Source organism: Rhinichthys klamathensis, unplaced genomic scaffold, assembly GCF_029890125.1.
Source record: "Rhinichthys klamathensis goyatoka isolate OS25496 unplaced genomic scaffold, OSU_Roscu_1.1 h1tg000069l_1, whole genome shotgun sequence".
NCBI lineage: Eukaryota > Metazoa > Chordata > Actinopteri > Cypriniformes > Leuciscidae > Rhinichthys > Rhinichthys klamathensis.
The window spans coordinates 2,653,168-2,675,540 of record NW_026606612.1 but is presented as its reverse complement, the minus strand read 5'-3'; the positions used below and the strand labels follow the sequence as shown (position 1 = coordinate 2,675,540).

At 39.6% G+C, this 22,373-nt stretch overlaps 1 protein-coding gene across 1 annotated transcript in view; it reads right to left on the bottom strand.

The window, feature by feature from the left end:
* The window catches only part of ctnna2 (catenin (cadherin-associated protein), alpha 2), a 263,231-nt gene that overhangs the window by 54,219 nt on the left and 186,639 nt on the right, over positions 1 to 22,373 (bottom strand). Inside the window, exon 7 of the mRNA XM_056250514.1 lies at positions 20,980 to 21,183. Coding sequence (XP_056106489.1) covers positions 20,980 to 21,183 — 204 coding nt within the window. The remainder of the gene's footprint in view (positions 1 to 20,979; positions 21,184 to 22,373) is intronic.

Genomic DNA, 22,373 nt, shown 5'->3' with positions numbered 1-22,373 from the left:
ATTTGAATTGCATTTAAAATTTCCGTCCAAGTAGCCTACACAATTCATTTGTCAGTCATACATAAAATAGGCAAGATTTGTGTAATAGTACGAATAAACTAAAAACAAACAAAAAATCATAATACACACATATTAGGCTGTCAGGAAACGCACACTGGACTGACCGGTAAGTATTCAAAATAATATCCAAAACACTTTATTTTCATAAATGAGGAAACAGGAAACTGAGTGAAGCAGCACAGCAGTGAAAATGATGATAATGAATGACGAATGGTGAGTAGCACACAACACACACAAACACACACTTTGAACAGTCACAGAGAGAGAGATGTCAAAAAACTTTCCTTTTCTCTTGTAGGATGCTCACGAAAAGACTGGAGACTGGAAACAGGGACGAGGTGTGGGGGGGGGGTATGTTAAAACTGTGTACTTTGTTTTTATTTTCAATAAAACCTCTAGTGACCTCCTCTGCCTATATTATTGTTTTAATAGTAACCATCAGCAAAGAAGTTTCACAATTGTCCAGGTTAAAATGCATCCAACTATATACCACCTCACATGAGTTCTGCTCTTCTAATCACAAGATCTACTATCAGAACCATTTTTCTGTCTGGCTTTTGTAAATAGCCTGTCAAGCTTCTATAAATTGGACTCAGCGACCCCAGTTACCCCCGTGTTTACAGGATAGGAACATAAAACCCAGTCAGACTAATAGCAACAGCTCGTATCAGATAAATTGATGAGTGGTCACTCTGGTCTGTGGGTTGAGGAGGAGAGGAGGGTCTTATGGGTCCGATAAGGACAATTAATGCCATTTGTGGCACCATTGCAGGTTAGAAACAACACTGATCAGATTTACAACCACCCTGACCATAATCTGGCCACACATCTATGTCTTCTGTCGGCTTGATTTCTCCAGTAAGTGCAGAGGTGACTGATCTGGTCTGGTCTTGCTGAGGTTTACTTAAGAGCATCCTAAAATATAAATTCACACAATGTGAATATTTTAAGAATGTCTGGTGAATTTTTACTAAGAGTGAATCCCCATCCATCAATCCATCCATCCACAAAATGTGAATATTTGAAGAATGTCCTGGTGAATTTTTACTAAGGGTGAGTCTTCATTCATCCATCCACCCATCCAATAAATTCAACAACAAATAAATAAATAAAGATCTATGAATTTAGAAGATGAAGTTTTTTAGTTTGTTTTTGCAATTTTATAATTTCTGAAATTACACATTTATTCTTCAAATACTTCCAAGGTATTTGAATTATACAGATTTAATTGCATAACTGAAGAATGGACTTAAGCACTTGCCATTTGTTGAAATTGTGTGTTTAATGGAGGTCATGTTAACATAATTCCAGACAGACAAGAATAAAATCTAGTTTTATGTAACTCTTACTACAAAGTGGGCTTACAGACAGGAAGTATTAAGTCATTTAATTTGAATGTGATGCTTATAAAATGTTTTTGTGTAAATAAATAGAGAATTTTTTTTTTTTTTTTTTTTTTTTTTTTTTACAAAATGGCAAAAAATGTGCACTGCTTACCTAAGAAGACACTGTCTAAGTTCATAGAAACTCATGCAGGATTCTTGCTATGTTTTGTAATTGTGAATGTCATATAGCAAATCAAATCCCTTGTTTACTGAATCACACAGTATGCGACTGTGTTAAACATACTGCTTCGGTCTCAGAGACACCAACACACAGTCCGTGATGATAATAAAAATCATAAAAAAAACAGTTGAGACTGACAGTTGAGTCACTCCACCCTCACATCTGTATGTACTGTGTGAAATATAAAGTGCAAAAAAAGTGGAATCAGGGTGGATAAGCTCATGCATCATACATGACCTTAATGCCTTTGTCTTCACACCTGCATTTATATTTCATGTTTTCATGTAGTAAACAAGGAGGCACAATAAACTGGGGTGAGACAGACATTCGTTTTCACTCATAGAAAGGGTGTGCAAGCAACCAGGCTGAAACATTGGGGCGGTATGACTTATTTATAAATGTTTGCATGTTGACAGAACATATTTATGGAGCTCTGAGCTCCAAGCAGAAAAGCGATTAAAACGTCACATTTGGCGCTGCTCATGAGATAAAGACTTGCAGAGAAATGCTAACAAAGACTGGTGAAAGATTCTCATGTGTCATGCGTGGGGGAATGAGAAAGGACCCAACAATGGCAGAGCATGTTCACATATGAAAACTGAAAAACAGTGCTGTTTGTTCTCTTGATGCTGTCTGTCTGTTTTACTGCCTGAGAAATCGCATCAGATGGTTCATTGGGAGAGCGGTCCAAATGAATCCGAATCGATTAAGACCGTTTTTGCAAACGTGTTTGGCCAATTCGCCGAAAAGAAAGAATCGACTCAAAAGAATGATTAACTCAAGAATGATTGGAATCACTGGTTCAGTCGACAGAAATACAGGACATAATAACTGCTAAAATATTCCCATGGAAAATGTTTGTTAGGTCAGTCGGAGTGCTCATGGTACGCACAGTGCGTAGAGCCATACAGCTGCAGGTGCCACTGTAATAAATATGCAAGTCAAGATCAATAAAGGAAATATCAACTCCAAACAAGAAATATGTTTATTTTATTGTTTATTATACTAGATATCACTTAGCTGTCTCTTTAATATAATTAAAATTGTCATCAGTACAATGACTCACTTCTATACCCCCCCCCCCCACAAAAATATAAAATAAAAATAAAAACAATCAATACTGTCAAAAAAATAACAGACTCACCAAATAGCTTTCATTCAAAATGAAGCTGTTTGAGAAATATAGAAGCTTTTATTTTTAAGTTCATTTAGTTTGAAAATGGTTTGATTGGCTGAAAGATTTGAAGTGATGAAAATAGGAGTATTATCCACACAAACTGCTGAATTTTGTAAAAGAAAAAGGAAAAAAAAGAAAAGAAAACTGAGGAAAATAAATAAATGGATGATTTAATAGATAAAATAGTCATTTATAAAATAATAAAATATATTGTGTATTAGTGATCGACCGATATATCGGCCAGCCGATATATCGGGCCGATATTTGCGGTTTTTACGTGTATCGGAATCGGCCGATACGCGGCTGCTGCGTTCGCCGATAGTTTTTTCCCGGCATTATTTATAGACAGGCGTCCACAGGCAGCTCTGTGCTGCTGGAGACGCTGCAGTGCAGTTCACGTGCAGACCCTGCACTGTCCCTCCCCCACTAGCAGAGTGCAACCTGCGCTTCAAGATAACGGTAACTTTTAAACTTTCAAAGCATCTTTTAACTGTTTGACTGCTGAAATATTGTCAAACACTTTGAAAATGGAAACGTTGCTCTATAACTGTTATGTGGTTGCAACTATATAGCTAAGCAAGTTTGTGGGTCCAAATGGAAAACGCGAATGACTCGTCTATAAAACTGCTTGCTTGCCATTGTATTTAGGGAGCTGCAAATAGCTGTAGGCTATCCGTTCAGTATGCATTAGGGCTGTCAATGAATATTCTAAATACGAATATATATTCGAATAGTTTTAAAAAACTGAATTTTGAAGGTGAAAATTAATATTCGAATGTGGAAAAACACGCCCGCGGTAGCAGACTAACGTTACCACAGCACAGCTCGCTCGGAGCGCTCAGTGTCGGTTCTATGTACTGTGAAACTTCAATTAATGTATTTGTTTCAATCACTGAATGAAGCCTGCTATATACCTTAAATTGCTTGCACAAAACTCTTGATCAGCACTCAACATTTGTTTGTTGTTGTTCATTTAAACCGGTTTGCGCGGAGAGCGTGAGGGTGAGTGCGAGAGAGAGAGAGACAGAGTGCGCCTGCGAGTCCGGGCGAGCCAGAGTGAGCTCTGCGGTCTTGGCCATTAGTTGATTTACTTTTTTTTTTTTTTTTTGTAATACGTTGTCAAATATGTTTAAACTCAAATAAGCTACTTAATACTAGTAGTTATGTCTCTTTGTATTAATTTGTCCTGTTATTGACGTAATGCGCGTCATTGACCAAATGCACGACGATGTGTTCAAATATGTTTTTTAGAGGGAATATACAAACGCCATTTGAGCAATTTTGACAGCCCTAGTATGCGTACGGTAGCTGTTACGAACACTGGTCATAGGATTAAGTAATACCAACGTTGTTCCGTGCTTTTTGTGGGAGATTTATTCAGCGACCACCTGGCTGAGGTTTGGACGCGTGTGGTGTGTGTCTCCCTCGCCATCGCAGTGATATTAGAGACTAGACATGCTCATTTTATTTTATGTAGAAAAATTTAAACCATGGCAGTAAATAGTTCGTTACTTTTAAAATGAAGTACAGTGTGCACTGTGCACTTTATTATGCTGGTTGCTACTGTGTGCAATAGTGTAATTATTTTATTTATGCTTAAATATTTATTTTCAGCAGTGAACTTTTTTTTGTTCTACCTCATGTTTTTAATATTTGTTAAATATTGTTTATCTACTTGTTCTTGTTCTACCTCACATGTTTTTACTATTTGTTAAATATTGATTTTTTTACGTTAAATAAATGTTACTTTAATTAAATTGAGACCTGTAACATTTGTTAACATCATGTCATTTTTATGATGTAAATTGAGGGAACAAAATGTATCGGCTCCAAATATCGGCTCAAGAAAATCGGCAGCCCGTATCGGTCATCGGCTAAGGCTGATGGGAAAAAAATCGGTATCGGCACTAAAAAATCCATATCGGTCGATCCCTATTGTGTATATCATTTTAATTAAATATTGAATAAAACATATAATTAAATATTACCTAATAAGAAATAAAATATTGAGATATTTTAATTAGAAATGTCTGAATGTCTATATGTCACCCCAGTGGAACACAAACCCCAGATTGGCAATTACTGATAGACAACTGATCTTAGTTTGACAATACAAAAGCACACATGTGGGCGAGTAAAAGCATATAAGTGACTGTAATTAAGTCAAATGACATGTCAACTCAGAATATGAGTGCATTATCATTACTAACCTATTAAGGGGGGAAAAAACAACAAACCAACAACAAGGAGAACAATAACATCAGCAATAAAACCAAACGATTTGATTCTTGTTTAAAGGCAAAGAGCAGGCCCATAATACAGCGTTCTTCTAAGCATTTCCTTTATCCTCCAGCATTCACTCTCCACATATCTCTCTCGTTCTTTGCCTCCGATTTCTGATTGAACGGTTCCACATGGTTTACCCCTACAGCCCAGCATGCATTTCTCCACCCGCCCCCTTCCGCTCGGGCTGCGGGATGAACTGCATGCTCCATCACCCAACCAAGTTCACCCCCTGCATTCATAACGCTAACATATGTAGCGCGCTAACACAGTTAGAGCCCTGCTCCTCAGATCCATGTCTGCCCGATTAACGCAATTACACTCGATTCCACAGCTCCATCCACCTATCAATGTCAATCGCGTTAGCCGCTCTCAAGTGGTGGGGGGAGGGGGTGTGGTCAAGTTGAAACTCAATAGGGGGGAGTGGAGAAGTGGGCATGTAGCTCTGAGAGATTTTATTACATTAATTTGTTTCTAGTTAATTCCATCTCATCCCCTTAATATGAGATAGCCTAAAAACACAATTAAATCTCGGTTGCCTGCATCACCTCGGCGGAGAATGGCGTGGCCTTGCGGCACGGACGCCCATTCGCATGCATTGGCGTCAGCATCTCAGGCCTCGCTTGCACGGCGGGTGTTCCGATTCACGGCACGATGCCTCCGAAACGTCCTTAATTGAAAGCGAGCATGACTGTTGGCAGACAGCAGTTTCCTGACTTTATTAAAGAAAGCATGCAATGAGGATGCAGAGGGAATGTTGACGTCAAGCCAGAGCAGAAAGCTAATTCACCAGATGGACCCGGAGACTTTTCTGGAGAGGCTGATGTTTTTCACCCAAGTGATTATTTGGAAGAGCAACATGTGCATGACTAAGAGTGAACCAGACACGTTGGCCTGTCATGCATCATCTGCGGAACTACCTGTTAAAATGGCAGAGGCATAACGACCGATCTGACAAACAGTCAAATTCTGAAAAGTAAACATATCAAAAAAAAAAAAAAAAAAAAAAAAAAACTTTTTGAAAGTTCTGAAGGATTTAGACTTTATATAATATGTCACTCAGCATATTTATATAAAAACTACTTAAAGAAACAGTTTTGTAATATTGCATTAAGTTTTTTTTGTTGTTGTTTTTTTTACTGAAACATTGCATCCGCTCTCTAAACGTATTCCCTATTCCATCTGCCACATTATGTTTGGCTACACAATATACAGTAGTCAACATTTGAAGTGGATCAAAGTCATATTTTGAACGATACCCGTTCTTGTCGTAGGACAACTTTGATGAACTTTTCTGATCCAACTTTTCTGATAAAGGAACACTTCACATCCTTCACAGCGTACATTATAAATTAAATATAGATGAATCAAAGCTGCAAATATTATTCAGTCAAGAGCAGTGAGTGATTTTCTCTTTTCTTTTGTTCTTTAATTATCCTTAATGACAGACAATATAACAGGGTTTATTAGGCTTCTGGCACTTTAGCCTGTCGCACATGCCGCGGAACTAACACATTTTCTCACAACTCTGTATGTTAATTTAAGACTTCATTTAACTAATTTAACTGTGCTTGCGAGGATACTCTACAAAACAGGCCTTTTTTCATATTTTTGTCTTTTTGTCCATTCAAGCACTGTCTGAAGCGGCTTTCTGTGCTCACGAGTCGTGTTTGTGTCACATAGACAGGAGATTCATAGATGCGTGCCAATAGCGCACTGCGTTCTCTTTTGTGTCTTATTGCGCTTGAATGGTTTAAAAGCATTTGAATGAATACGATCGTGGTCATATAATGTAGCGCTAGCCAAAGGATGACAGGAAAAAAACAGATGCTGCGTTAATTGCATTAAAGGGGGGGTGAAACACTCAGTTTCAGTCAATCTCATGTTAATCTTGAGTACCTATAGAGTAATATTGCATCCATCATATCTCCAAAAAGTCTTTAGTTTTATTATATTTATAAAAGAAAGATAGGCTGTACCGAGTCTTTCCAGAAAAAGCCGAGCGGGTGGAGGCGTGCAGTGTGGGCAGAGCTAAACAATCACGAGCGCGTAAAGTTTTAGAACATTTGTGTGTGTCTACTCGTGGTTTATGAAGACATGATTTGGTTTTACAATAAACAAACAGACACCTACAGTAGCCACCTAAACAAATGTATTTAAACAAACACACAACATACATCGCATGCTCCATAGATACATTAACTATTCGTGATCATGTTGTTTAGCCTACTTGCTGTGCTTAAGTTACACGCCGATAAACACACAGATATTTGAAGCAGTTCTACTCACCACCTGCGGTTCCAATGCAAGACCGTTAACCTTTAGTGTTGGGACTGCTCCATCCTTGAGAACTAAACGATTAGCAAATCCGGCTTCGAACTGGGCCTTGTTTATAAAAAAATCATCCTCGAAATGCATGGAACAAACAAGAACACTTGCACAACTGTGTTGATGTTCTGGAAAAACAAACTCCATCCACTGGTCCCTTAACGCTTGATTCTTTGGGAATCTGTGCAGTGTTGTCTTACCTTGGCAACCGAAAACACACTTCTTTGGTGAAATATTGCAGCGCAGCCGATGCACAACGCTTTGATGGGCATAGGTTACGGCTATCGCTCTACAGCTGCGCGCGCGCCCTTCCGAGAGAAGTGCCCTTAGGACCGTATAAGGAAATTCCGGCGCATCTGACGTCATACGCGCCCATACTTGCAAAAAAACTTTCCGAAACTTGTGACAACCAGGAAGGAGTATTTTGAGAACAGAAATACTCAATCAAACGTACAACTTAATTTTTGAAACTTTGTCCATGTTTAGCATGGGAATCCAACTCTTTAACAGTGTAAAAAACTCACTATGCATGAAATAGCATTTCACCCCCCCTTTAAGTTTAACAAAAAGTAATTTTGACAACACTAATATATATATATATATATATATATATATATATATATATATATATATATTAGGGGTGAAACTGTACACAGAGGTCACGATTTGGTTCATACCTCGGTTCAGACATCACGGTTCGGTACGAGTTTGGTACAATGGAGGCAAAAGCAAAAAAAAAATGCAGAAGGCAATTTTTTTTATTTTTTTTATTATGCATGTCTCAGGCTGTACCACCTAGTGCAGTGGTCTCAAACTCGCGGCCCGCGGGCCGATTTTGTGGCCCCCTACTTGACATTAAATTTTTATGTTAGTGCGGCCCGTCGTTGCGTGTGCCGCGTTTTTTTTTTTTTTTTTTTTATCCCTTATGAGCTACCATAGATAGTCTCGTGACAGCTTACGGTGGGTTTGTTGTCAATAGTTGTCATAGACAACTGCGAAGTACAAACATACTGCGCCTGGAAAAAATGAGCGCGTCGCTTCAATTATGAGCGCGCTTACCGCGCGCCTACATTTGAAATAACGAACTTGAGCGCGCAAAATATGTGAGCGCGATATGTGAACGGCCCCTTGGCGAGCTACCACCAATCAGACCACGAGCTACTGGTAGCTCGCGAGCGACGTGTTGGAGAGAGACCCTGCTCTAAAACAATGTGAGAATAATCACTTTGAGCTTGTAATATGTGTCCAACAGGTTGATAAGAAGGTTTGCTTTGATTTGTGTAGTCAGTAATTTGAGACACTATACATGTGTAGAAAGAATTCAATAAGACGGGCAGACATGACTGCAAATATTTGTATTTCGAAAGCAATAATTGTTTTTCTAAGTATAATAAAAGGAAATGTGCCTTCCAAAAAAAAACATTCAATATCATTAATGTGTTGTATAAAGAAAATAAAAAGGACATAAGCAAATATAAATATCACAAATATGTGTTATAGACAAAGAAAGTTTGTAAAATGAACTTCAACTGTCAGAAGGACAGCTCATGAAGAACCAATCATGTACAGAAAGGAATGTTCAAATTCAGAGGAACAGTTCAGAAGAAACGTTAATAATAAATATTGAGAAGATTGGATCAGTTGTGCTCCTTTTTTGGAATACTTGATGCGGCCCAGCCTGACTCCGACTCTACCTCCAGCGGCCCCCAGTTAAGTTGAGTTTGAGACCCCTGACCTAGTGTATAACTACATTTGAGTAATTCATGTAATTAACGTATTACTATTGGAGCTTTTTCTCTCTCTCTCTCTCTCTCTCTCTCTCTCTCTCTCTCTCTCTCTCTCTCTCTCTCTCTCTCTCTCTCTCTCTCTCTCTCTCTCTCTCTCTCTCTCTCTCTCTCTCTCTCTCTCTCTCTCTCTCTGTGTGGGTGTGGGGGGCTGGATTAAAGGAAAATAAATGTCTTAAACCTTGTATTTTTTAAATAAGTTTTATTAATAAAGTAAAGGCATAGAACCAGTTCAATGCATTGGCAATATTTTTATATAATTAGTTTATTAATTAAATTAATAAAAAGACAAAAATACCTTGAGATATGTTTGGTAAATTGTACCTGAATGAATTTAAAATTAATTTGCTATATTTCAGATCAATATTTTTTTTTTCCTTAAAATTTTAATTAACACTAACTTTATAATAATTTATTTATAATTTAAATTATAAATAATTTATTTCTGTCTACAATAATACTACCATTAAAAAACACATTTGATTTTATTTTTTTAATCAATGTAGAATGTGTAACTTAAAAATAAACAGATTAGTGCTCTGTTTGAGGACACGAAATGAAAACCAATGCAATATGATGAATGTCCACAAGATGGCACCCACAGAATGTTTTTAATGGGTTGGATAAATATATAACAGCTGTCATCATGACTCATGAATGTTTTGCTGGTCAAAAGGAAAATATATATAGTTCTGATTTGTTCTCCTCCCGTTTATCTACAGCTCAGATCTAGAATTCTGAAGTGAAATAAAGTAGCGCTGTAATAATTTTTTTATGAATTAACCAGAGAAAGAGAGAGAGAGCACGCACGCGTAACTGACTGGGAAACCAAAGTTTTCCCAAACTTGCGATCTTAAAGAGGCCGGTGGGTCCTCTAACTCTTGTGGGACTCAGAATCAGAAGCGACCAATGTCGACATCAAACATTCAACAACTCACAAGGACAGGGCAAAAACACAGGGCTTAAATAATCATAGACAAACGAGCTAACAGGATAACAAGGGGGCGTGGATAATAAGAAACACCTGGGATAACTAATAGACAGGTCAGGGAACCACTGAACATGAAAAGACAAGACAAGACACAAAACCCACATCACGACAATTGAATCGCATTTAATTTAGGCGGTTTGTGTTTTGGAGCTCCGTTGAATTGATTCATAATCCTTGATTTTCTTTTTTACACTAATTTATAAACAAGCATTTTCTATTTTTACAGTATGTGAACATATCTTCGATACTATTCCTTATAAAAAACAATCAGATTGCTTTGATATCGCTACTTATTTCCAACTTTCCGAATTTCCGCTACTAGCCTTAAGCCCGCTAGCATTGCACGCGTGGCCTCTCGCCTATCGATCGTCTTATTTACACCCATATCACTGAAAGGATACGGGTTCTATCCAGGATTTCAGTCCTAAATTAATAGTGATATATGTAGTATCACTACTAATTTACTGTTCATCTGTTATAATGGCGAATATATCGGATGTGTGTCTAACATTACCTCTGAGTGCAGGTGAGGACACATTTGAGCTGCATTCGGTGCAGTTAGAGCTGGAGTCCGTGGAGAAGCCCAGAGGGGGGACCATGCACACGGAAGAAAGGTATTGTGGTTGGACGCCGACGGGGATCGGCGGCCACACCCAAAAACCCACTCTAAGGGTTCCACTCTAAACCGATGCTCGCGGCTGCCCGGGAAAGCATGGCCGTCATCTCAGGATCCGGCTCGGCAAACGCCGTATGCACACCCGAAGGTGGCAGCGCTGCCGAGTCTTCACTTCCTGAAGAATCCTGCCCACCTTGTGATGCTGTGATTGGCATCTGATCTTCCTCTGTAGCGCCAAAGGAAACTCGCGGGGCATCCAAAGATGGACCCGCGGGAATCCCTTGAGCACTAACGGGTAGCATCACAGGAGGGGAGGGTGCGGGGCACGGTTTAATAGTCGGCGCCTTGTTCCACACCATCACCCTCTAGTCACCCTGGCCACAAGCCGAAGTACTAGCTCGAGAAGGAAGTAGATCGGGATGTGGATGAGGGGACTCTCACTCTTGCGAGATCATTGAGTATCGACCGTAATGACACGATGGTCATGTTCCCACAGAGAGAACATGAGTCATCCACGAGCGCTGCTCTAGCGTGATCAATGCCCAAACACGCAGAACAGCGATCGTACCCATCAGAGTCAGAAATGAGTCTACCAGAAGTGCACGGGTGAGGCATCTTTAAAAAGACGTGCTGCGTGCAAAGCTCTTTTGTGAGAGGAAAACTCCGCGGATGTTGAAGTGCCCAGGGAGAAACACACTCACTGGCAGACCACTGCACAGATCAGCAGGTAGTTTGCACTCGCTGGAGAACCCCATCACACCAACACCGGAGAGTCGCTCGTCTCGTAGCTGACAGTCGATCAGAAATGGCTTGTGGAGTGAAGAAAAACTCTTGGCTCCGAAGCGAAAACATACCTGCATATTGCCGGCGTCCTCCTTTTATACCCACGAGGTGGGGCGGCGTTGCGCCATGCAAATTCCGCAGACCCATGGCATTTCTTTGCCATTGGCTCGTTTTGTATACTCGAAGTCGATAGGCTTTCTAAGGGAAATCCCATTCGTCGTCACGACGGAACTCGTAGTGACAACGAAAGGAAACACAACATACAGGTTTGAACAATTTGAAAGTGAGCAATTAATGACATTTTGGGTGAACTATCCCTTTAAAAACAAAACTGACCACACAAAATAAACTTTCCACACCACAGGTACAAACTTCAAACAAAGTCAGAAAGTGACTTTGTGTTTTTAGTTCTGAGGGAATTCAATAGCTGTTTCTTATACTACAGCTATATTTTCAACATGGTTTTACAGGAAATTATAATCTTCAGTTCTTGACATGCAGGAATTCAAGGCATACAGACATCACATTCTCAGCATACTGATACTTGCACCAACAATACAGCTGAATGACCAGCAAGACATTCAGAGGAAGAAAAGAGCGAAAGAAAATCACCACAGCAAGATTGATTTCGGCCTGTTTGGATCACATTCAGCCCTTTAAACCCTGCTAACCCCAAGACTGATTTACAACCAGACACAAACCCCCCGAAATGAAATGAGTGAGGTGCTCGCTAGCCTGGAGCAAACAAATATAACAGAAAAAAAGATGCAACAAAAGAGACATAATGTGAAGCCCTTCACATACTCACCCACACAAAAAAACATTTTCAATGCAAAGAGTTAAACTCACACATTTTAAGTAGGCATTAGTACATATTTGACCAAAACACACAGACATAAAAAAATTAAAAAACATAGAAAATGCCAGCTGGTAAGAGGGTAGAAAATGACACATATCCCCCCCACACACACACACACATTCCACCCTTCCCTGACTCACAAAGCAATGCAAAAACTACTTTCACTCTCATCAGCGTTCAGTAATGAAGCAGCACCGCAGAAAACACAGTGACCGAGTGATTTATCATCATTCTGAGTCCTATTTCATTCCCCGATTACTGCAGGCAGAAAACATGAGGAGCAAATTAATGAAAATGTTGGGGAATTATAAACTCCACTTTGCTCCTACCTTGCCTGAATTAACTTGCATAGCGTTGCCAAATTAAGCCCTTTAAATATATATGGGGACTAATTTTGTTTTATAACCTGAAAACCTTTTTTTTTGGAGGGTGGGACAGGAGTCGCAGTGCAAGTCCAGATTAACACCAATAGAGCCAGAGCTTTGGGGGAGGGGGGAACGTGAGGGAGAAGATAATTCAAAAGAAATGCTTCTCTCCTTGTGTTACCGGAGCAAGGCCAAGGGCCAGCAAGCAGGCAGGAGTCCTTGTAAAGGAAATTGGAAGATAAAAGGTCCCTCCTTGAGAGTTTGCAACTATGCGTCCTCCTACTTTTTCTCATTACAGTTTCAGATGCCTTTGTGAAGGTGCAGAGGATCTACAAAAGTCAAAAGTTCCTTTTGTCCCCAGTCACAGCACTTTTGAGTAAGAAAGTAAGGATATTAAATTTCTGCCTGATACCAATAGCTTATCATTTATATATATATATATATATATATATATATATATATATATATATATATATATATACAACACTAAAAACTAAATATATGTATAATAAATAAATATAGAATTAAAAATAAATAAAAAAATCTATCGCTACAAGTGAATTTAGGCATGACAATATTATAAAGTGCAGTATAAAAGAGTGGATATTAATTTTGGGATTTGGGAAATGTTTTTATTTGTGTTTTTTCTGCGTTGAGCTTTGTGGTCAATCACAGACATATCTGCGTGTGAATGCAATGACCAATCAGATGTGTTTAAGTCAGTCAGAATCCGCTCAACACTGCTCAAAATGACAGGAACTGGGGGACTTGTCAGAGTAGAAGGAATTCTCAATGCAGCAAAAATCGCCAAATGCAGATCTGCAAAGCTTGTCGCATCATACCCAAAAAGACTTAAGGCTGTTCAGGTGCTTTAACAAAGCACTGTGTTAAGGGTTTGAATACTTATGCAAAAATACTTTTGTTGTTGTTGCTTTATCATTATGGTGTATGGAGTGTAGATTGATGTGAAAAAAAGTAATTTGAAGTAGTTTAACATAAGGCTGCAACATAACAAAATGTGAAACAAATTAAGGGGTTTGAATACTTGTTAATACTTTTTCAAACATTAGGTAACATTTTATTTTGATGATCCACTTTAGACATTCTACTAACTCTAAGTAACTTTGCAACTACATGTCAACTAATTGTCATTAGAGTATAAGTAGACAGTCTGCTTAATATCAGCCAACACTTTATTTTGATGGTCCCTCAACTTTTTCTACTAACCCGAACCTACAGTATAACACCTAACCCTAACAATAATCATGCTGTCTAATCAGCATCTTGATATGCCACACCTGTGAGGTGGATGGATTATCTTGACAAAGGAGAAGTGCTCACTAACACAAATTTAGACAGAATTGTGAACAATATTTGAGAGAAATAGGCCTTTTGTGTACTTAGAAAAAGTCTTAGATCTTTGAGTTCAGCTCATGAAAAATGGGGGCAAAAACTAAAGTGCTGCGTTAATTTTGTTCAGTGTACTTCAAAATGTAACAAATACCAGTTGTAGCCAACAGCTATAAAAGAGTCCTCAATCTTCAGCCAGGCTACTTGAGAACTAAGAGGACTCAACATCCTTGTAGCCAGGTTCATAGAATAGCTAAATTTGTGCTAGCAGAAGATAAAAGTAGAGAGAGAGAGAGAGAGAGAGAGAGAGAGAGAGAGAGAGAGAGAGAGAGAGAGAGAGAGAGAGAGAGAGAGAGAGAGAGAGAGAGAGAGAGAGAGAGAGAGAGAGAGAGAGAGAGAGAGAGAGAGAGAGAGAGAGAGAGAGAGAGAGCAAATCACAGGAGATGTTTGCAGGAGACTTTGCTTAAAAGCTTGAAGGGAAATGTGTGATATGCATGTGTATTTTTGTTTGTGTCTTTGGGGGCATGTTTTGGACCAATGCAGACGGAGTGAGATGGATGGTGAGAGCGAAAGAAAGGCCTTTTTCTTGTGCATGCTGTGGGTTATTTTCTCTGAAATGACTGGTCTTGTCCAGTGAGACGGTGTCTAGCACTTGCCAAATCGAGGCATCAAAGCGCTTGTGCGGCTGGGAGGACACTGTGCAGAGGTACCAGCAGTCACATGACATTACTGTGTCATGTCACGACAGCTTGTTATTAGCTATCCTAGGGAGATGGGCAGAAAGTCACAACATTCTGTAACTTTTTCTAGAACTCAGACCTTTTATTAAAAGAAAAAAAAAACTCCAAGTTCTAGAACATTCTGAACTATGGATTCAATAGACCTACAATGAGCTAAAATATCAACTTTCTATTTTTAAGAGCCCAAAACAAATCAGATTGATGTAATGTAATGTAATGTAATTTAATGTAATGTAATGTAATAAAATAATAGCCTGACTACGTCAGACTTCGTACTTCCGCTCAATTTCAGTTTGCTTCTGTACTCAGTCTGAGATAGCGACCTATCTCTCAGTTTTCCTCCGGCCTGAAAACAGCCGGCCAATCAACGAACAGAGGGCGGGCTGAGAGCCGTGACGTAGACGCTAAGTGCCGAGTTTAAGATTGTATTTTAGGTTAGGGAAATCGAAAACGACCGTGGATATGGAGATACGGGATGCAATTCGCTCTGTTGTGGAGAATATTCCCGGCATTTGCAAACTGAAGCCCGAACAAGAAGAGTGTTTGTTAAAAAATTTGAATGGAGGTGATGTTTAAGTTGGAGAGAGAGGTGATTGCGTTATGTGATTGGCTTACGGGTAACCAATGATTTTATACTTCAGACAAGCGCCCCCCTACCTTTTGTAGATGTAAATTTAGTCTTTTAAGGAAAATATTTTATAAATAAATACATTTTTGCTACCATAAAAATAACCTTAAGTTCTCATTTAGTAGATTTCACAATGACTGATTTCTCACCTTTATCTATCTGATCCAGGGGATATGAATGTTTTTTTCCTTAGGGTGATTCACATAGCGCTGAAAAGACAGCAGTTTCTCCCTGAAGTCGAAGGTCAAGAGGCGTGCTTCGAGGATATTGACAGGCAAGTGCGTCAGTACGTAGCCGAAATAAGAAATGGGCCTTAATGGTGGGTAAGTTAATCTTTTGGGCGAATTCCAATGCCTTCAGCTGGATGACGGCTCTGGTTATGGGCAACCCCACATTTCTATTTCCGGCTACGTACTGACATACTGGCCTGTCAGTTTCTTCGAAGTGGACACTTTTAGGACAGCAGTAAGCTTTTATTTGACTGCTCGCCATCTTCTTTTTGGGCTCGCCATCTTTTAACATTACACACCGTATTTCTTGGCTGCTTAATGAGAGTTGTTTGATGACTCAGTCCTGGTAAACACATACATTTTACACATATTTGGCGCTCCCCTTTGTTGCGGGTGTATTATTGACATGTAAAAGTTTAGACCCCGAATGTAAGACGACCCCATTTCTTCAGATGTATTTCCAAGAAAAAAAAACGTATATTCTTATATTCGGAACAATACGGTATATTTTGTTTAGTTGTTAATGTCATGTCTGTATGAGTTCTCGTTAGTTTCTATGGTTACTGATTAGTTAATCTTTGTCCAGCTGTTCCTGTTTAGTTCCCTCATTTACTATATGTATATACTCCCTGTTCTGTAAATTTTTTTGTCAGTTATTGTTTCGTGTAATGTCCAGTTCTACTTCTGCGGCTCCAGTAAAGTCTATTTTGAAGTGTTATCCAGTGTTTGTATTCCTTATTCCTCTACTAAACGTTCCAATAATGCAAAAATGTAATAATATAATATAATATAATATATGATATCATATAATATAATACAACAGGTGCATTACTCTTAGATATTTCCCAGTGATTCTTTCTTTTGAGTGAGTCACTGAGTCACTGAATCACTCACTCAAATTATTCATTTCAAAATGCCGATTCATTCAGGAACGAAACAAGTCACTTGGACTGAATTTGAAAGCTAGCTGAATTTGAACTACTACTATGTGTATATAATAATTTCTTCTAGGATTATGGGTTACAATATTTTACAACCCATTTTTGTCCAATCAAATGGTCTCTTAGAATGGCCTTCCACCACATGCAACTGACTTGTAAGTAACAAATGATGGTTAATGGCTGATATAACACTAAAGCAAATTGGTCATAATAGTAATACAATACATTTCAAATGGAAATGCTTCAACCTAGGAATGAAAATGCCCTAGCCGAACAACTAATTGGGGTGTTAGATGCACATAAAGTGCTGGTGACCCAACTTTTAATATTAAGTCACAAAACAGAATCCTACCCTAGAACTGCAGTATGGAGTATGTGGTAACACCAGATCTCATGTTCTTTTGATCTATACATCCCATTGTTTCTATTTATTTCTCTATAACTCGATGATCTGCTGTTCTTCTAAAGTAATCTTCTGGGTCGCACAGGCTCTGTGCTTATGCGGCTGGTTGCAACACTGTTAGGCTGATGGAGTGTTTGAAGAACCTTCCTCTTGATCAAGCCTTTCTGTGTAGCCCCCTGGAGGCCCAAAGAACAGGCATCCATCTTCTTTAAACGCAGTGTGACCGCCAGAGTGCCACGTCCCGCTAAGTGTAAGATTAAGCTCTACTAACCAACTCCCTAAATCCTCTTTAGTGCACTGCAGGCCAGGCTAGCGAGGTGAACCACCACACCCACAAAACCCTGGACCCTATCAACCTCTAGCCACAAACCGAGCTCCCTTGACCCAGGTCAGCAATGCATTACTCCAACCGATCAATTGATAGATTGGCCTGTCCAGGCTGCCGTAACTAAATCAGCCAATTCTGATGATTCAGCAGTCTTGGGAGCCTGGGCGGGTGTCACCAATCAACGATCACCACCGGCCAGGACAAGTATAGACATCTCTTGTCACTTGAACTTAATTTATTGCAAACCAGCACATTGATCAAGCTCATGCCGTTCCACAAGTCGTTCAGGCTTGAGCTTGAAGAACAATTAGAGCAAAAGGTGGAAAGAAGGTGGCAGAAGTTGAAGAGGTGTTAGAGGAAAACTGAAGCAATGGAAAAATCAGACACCCCTTCTAGATACCTACTGTACCCTTAATTCCCAGAAGCTAGAAGTCAACAATGCTGACTTGTAAACTTGCGGTATCCTGTACTACCTGTAAAACAGATCATTGGTCTGTTGAGACAAAAATGTTTTGTACAGCATCAGTCTGTAAACGCAGCTAAAGAATATCCAGAGACTATTCGGATGCAAAATACATTAATATACAAACCTGATTCCAAAAAAGTTGGGACACTGTACAAATTGTGAGTAAAAAAGGAATGGAATAATTTAGAAATCTCATAAACGTATATTTTATTCACAATAGAATATAGATGACATATCAAATGTTGAAAGTGAGATATTTTGAAAAGTCATGCCAAATATTGGCTCCTTTTGGATTTCATGAGAGCTACAAATTCCAAAAAAGTTGGGACAGGTAGCAATAAGAGGACAGAAAAGTTAAATGTACATATAAGGAACAGCTGGAGGACCAATTTGCAACTTATTAGGTCAATTGGCAACATGATTGGGTATAAAAAGAGCCTCTCAGAGTGGCACTGTCTCTCAGAAGTCAAGATGGGCAGAGGATCACCAATTCCCCCAATGCTGCGGCGAAAAAATAGTGGAGCAATATCAGAAAGGAGTTTCTCAGAGAAAAATTGCAAAGAGTTTGAAGTTATCATCATCTACAGTGCATAATATCATACAAAGATTCAGAGAATCTGGAACAATCTCTGTGCGTAAGGGTCAAGGCCGGAAAACCATACTGAATGCCCGTGATCTTCGGGCCCTTAGACGGCATTGCATCACATACAGGAATGCTACTGTAATGGAAATCACAACGTGGGCTCAAGAATACTTCCAGAAAACATTGTCAGTGAACACAATCCACCGTGCCATTCGCCGTTGCCGGCTAAAACTCTATAGGTCAAAAAAGAAGCCATATCTAAACGGGTACCAGAAGCGCAGGCGTTTTCTCTGGGCCAAGGCTAATTTAAAATGGACTGTGGCAAAGTGGAAAACTGTTCTGTGGTCAGACGAATCAAAATTTGAAGTTCTTTTTGGAAAACTGGGACGCCATGTCATCCGGACTAAAGAGGACAAGGACAACCCAAGTTGTTATCAGCGCTCAGTTCAGAAGCCTGCATCTCTGATGGTATGGGGTTGCATGAGTGCGTGTGGCATGGGCAGCTTACACATCTGGAAAGGCACCATCAATGCTGAAAGGTATATCCAAGTTCTAGAACAACATATGCTCACATCCAGACGTCGTCTCTTTCAGGGAAGACCTTGCATTTTCCAACAAGACAATGCCAAACCACATACTGCATCAATTACAACATCATGGCTGCGTAGAAGAAGGATCCGGGTACTGAAATGGCCAGCCTGCAGTCCAGATCTTTCACCCATAGAAAACATTTGGCGCATCATAAAGAGGAAGATGCAACAAAGAAGACCTAAGACAGTTGAGCAGTTAGAAGCCTGTATTAGACAAGAATGGGACAACATTCCTATTCCTAAACTTGAGCAACTTGTCTCCTCAGTCCCCAGATGTTTGCAGACTGTTATAAAAAGAAGAGGGGATGCCACACAGTGGTAAAAATGGCCTTGTCCCAACTTTTTTGAGATGTGTTGATGCCATGAAATTTAAAATCAAATTATTTTTCCCTTAAAATTATGCGTTTTCTCAGTTTAAACATTTGATATGTCATCTATGTTGTATTCTAAATAAAATATTGAAATTTGAAACTTCCACATCATTGCATTCTGTTTTTATTCACAATTTGTACAGTGTACCAACTTTTTTGGAATCGGGTTTGTATGTTATATATATATATATATATAACAAGTGCACGAGGAAAACGTATTTGTGCTAATGAAAATATTCACATGAACAAACCCATACAAAGATGCATATGCAAACATAAGAAAAAAAAGCATAACAAAATGAATCCGTTGAGAGACTAAAACTCATATAAAACAAGCGTCCTAGCAACACAAACACATTTCCTCCCAGAGCAGGAGCTTGTAATTTGAGTGATGATGTGATATTCATCTCCACTGGCGTTGTGTTTTGACTAAAGGGGCATCGCTAATCGAATGAGAGGTTGTATTTAATATCCCTCTGTTCCCGTATGGTGCTTGAGCACACCAGCACTAGGAAAAATGCATTAGATTATAGCTGGGTAGAAGCCATTGATTACTGCATAGCGTCAGAGCCAGACAGGCCCATTGATACCATAGCGATCAATATTACAGAACACTTGCCAATGGCTTTGTGACACCTGTTTCAACGTAATTGACAGATACACACAACAAGAAAGACACATAGGCACATGCATACACACCATCATGATAATTCTATAGGATTATATGCCTTAAAGTCTTTCATTTAAGCAAAGGATAACAAACACAGAGAGACACATAAAAGAAGGGTTTGTGAAAGACTAAAGGTCAGAGTATTGATTTATCAAAGAATATTAAGACCCTTTTAACTGGTGAACTTTCCCAGATGAACAGTCAGTATCTATCCAATAGGGACTGATGGAAAGGGGATATATATATATATATATATATAGTATTGCTTGAACATACACACCACTGTACCAGTACCATAACTATTTAAAGAAATTAATAATTTAATTTTCAAGGACATATGAAATTGAACATGTTTTTAACCACTTAAAACTTCAGAAATGTACTTAACCTGAAATAGCCTCAAACAGCTTAAGATAGTGCACTATATGTGATGATGCTGAGGCTGTCTATGCAGAAAGCTCTTCATGTTCCATGTCAGCACTGATAATTACATAAATACTCACTAAGACATATTATGTGTATGTATATGGTATGTGTCAATTCCCTGAAAAGTATGACTACTATAACCATGGTTGTTTGAGGAAAATGTTTTCTAGCCATACAGCCTTAGGTATGAATCACAATCAATGCAGGATGTGTGTGAATTAAGGAAAAGTACCATGCCACAATTAGCCACAAAAAGTATTCAAACATCAAGTAAGCCTTGCTGTGAGTCACTAAACCTAAGGACAATACAAAAATATTAAAAAAAGAAAAGGAAAAAAATCAGAAAACCTAAACCAAACTAACAAAGTGTTCAAAAAAAGGTCACTTGAAAAACTAATAATCAAGCTACCTACATAGTGGAAAAGGATGTTCAGGACTTACATTGTTCATGTACTCGCTCAGCAGGTCTTGCAGGGCTTGGCGCACGGCGTTGCACTCGGCTACGATGCGTTCACGGCGATCGTCGCGTGTGCAGGAGGAGTCAGCCATGAGGGCGGCGCCACTAATGATGCTCTCCAGACGTTCCTCCAGTGATGGCCTGAAGCGAGCCTCACTAAATGTTAGCGGATCCAGAATAATCTTATTCTGAAACAGAAGAAAAGATGGCCAGGGACAGGGTTATGAAAGTTTCTGTTGAAAACACTAAAATCCATAAACACCTTTAAGAGTAACTATAAGTAAGTAACTAATAGGTTGCTTTCCAGAATTGTTAGTATGAGCATTGCGAGTCATATCATCAATTGCATTTGTTTTGTCTTTTTTTTTTTTTTTTATGTATTTGGTCTTGGCGGACAAGATCTGCTATGCATGTTTTTGCAGAGCAAGTGTGGATTGCTACTGTCAATAGATACACAGGCATGCTGCTGTGAGCATGTAAGATATACTGCTATACATGAATAGGCACACAGTTATAGACAGGTGGAGCTGGGGGAGGTGTTAGGGTTTCAGAGGAATGTCTCGGTTACGTATGTAACCCTCGTTCCCTGAAGGAGGGAACGGAGGCGTGGTCGGACGTACCATACTGATTGGGATCACGCTTAGGGAGCCTGTCATCTTCGAGTATTTAAAAAACGAGCCAATGCACATTGGCTTGCAATATTTACATCTACTTGTTTTTCGCTAAGGGGCCGAGCGGAGCAAGGGGTCAGCGGTGATCCAGCACTAGTGGCGAGGGGACTACGTCTCCGTTCCCTTCTTCAGGGAACAAGGGTTACATACGTAACCGAGACGTTCCCTTTCAGTTGCCGTATTGATTAGGATCCCAATTAAAACGCCACCTAGTATTGCCACATTCCAGTGCCTAGCGGAAAGCCTCCTGATCCCCCCGCATTAATTGAGGTGGAGATAGGACAGGGTGGGAAGTTCACTGCTGTTCCGCATGACCCACTCAGACAGACTTGGATAACACTGGGAAAGCGTGCCCTTTCGGTGGAAAGGGAGACGCTGCGGAAGACACATCATGCCCGTAGGGAGGTATAATGTGGATGTTACACATATGGACTGGGCGTTTCCGGGCAGTACAACATATGGATTGTCACTTAGGAGGCTCTGGCGTATAGCAGGGGGGAGACAACACCGGTCAGAGACAGCAGAACTGGCTCTGCCAAGGGAAAGCCACAGGCTAGCCATAGGGAGCCGTACCGTGGAAGAATACACATATGGGATCGCCGTAGGGATCACAACATATGGGACCCAGCCTAGCACAGGTTCCACCAATGCATACGAGAGTTAGGCTTGGCATCGGACGCTCCGCCATGTCCGTTGCCGAGGGATGT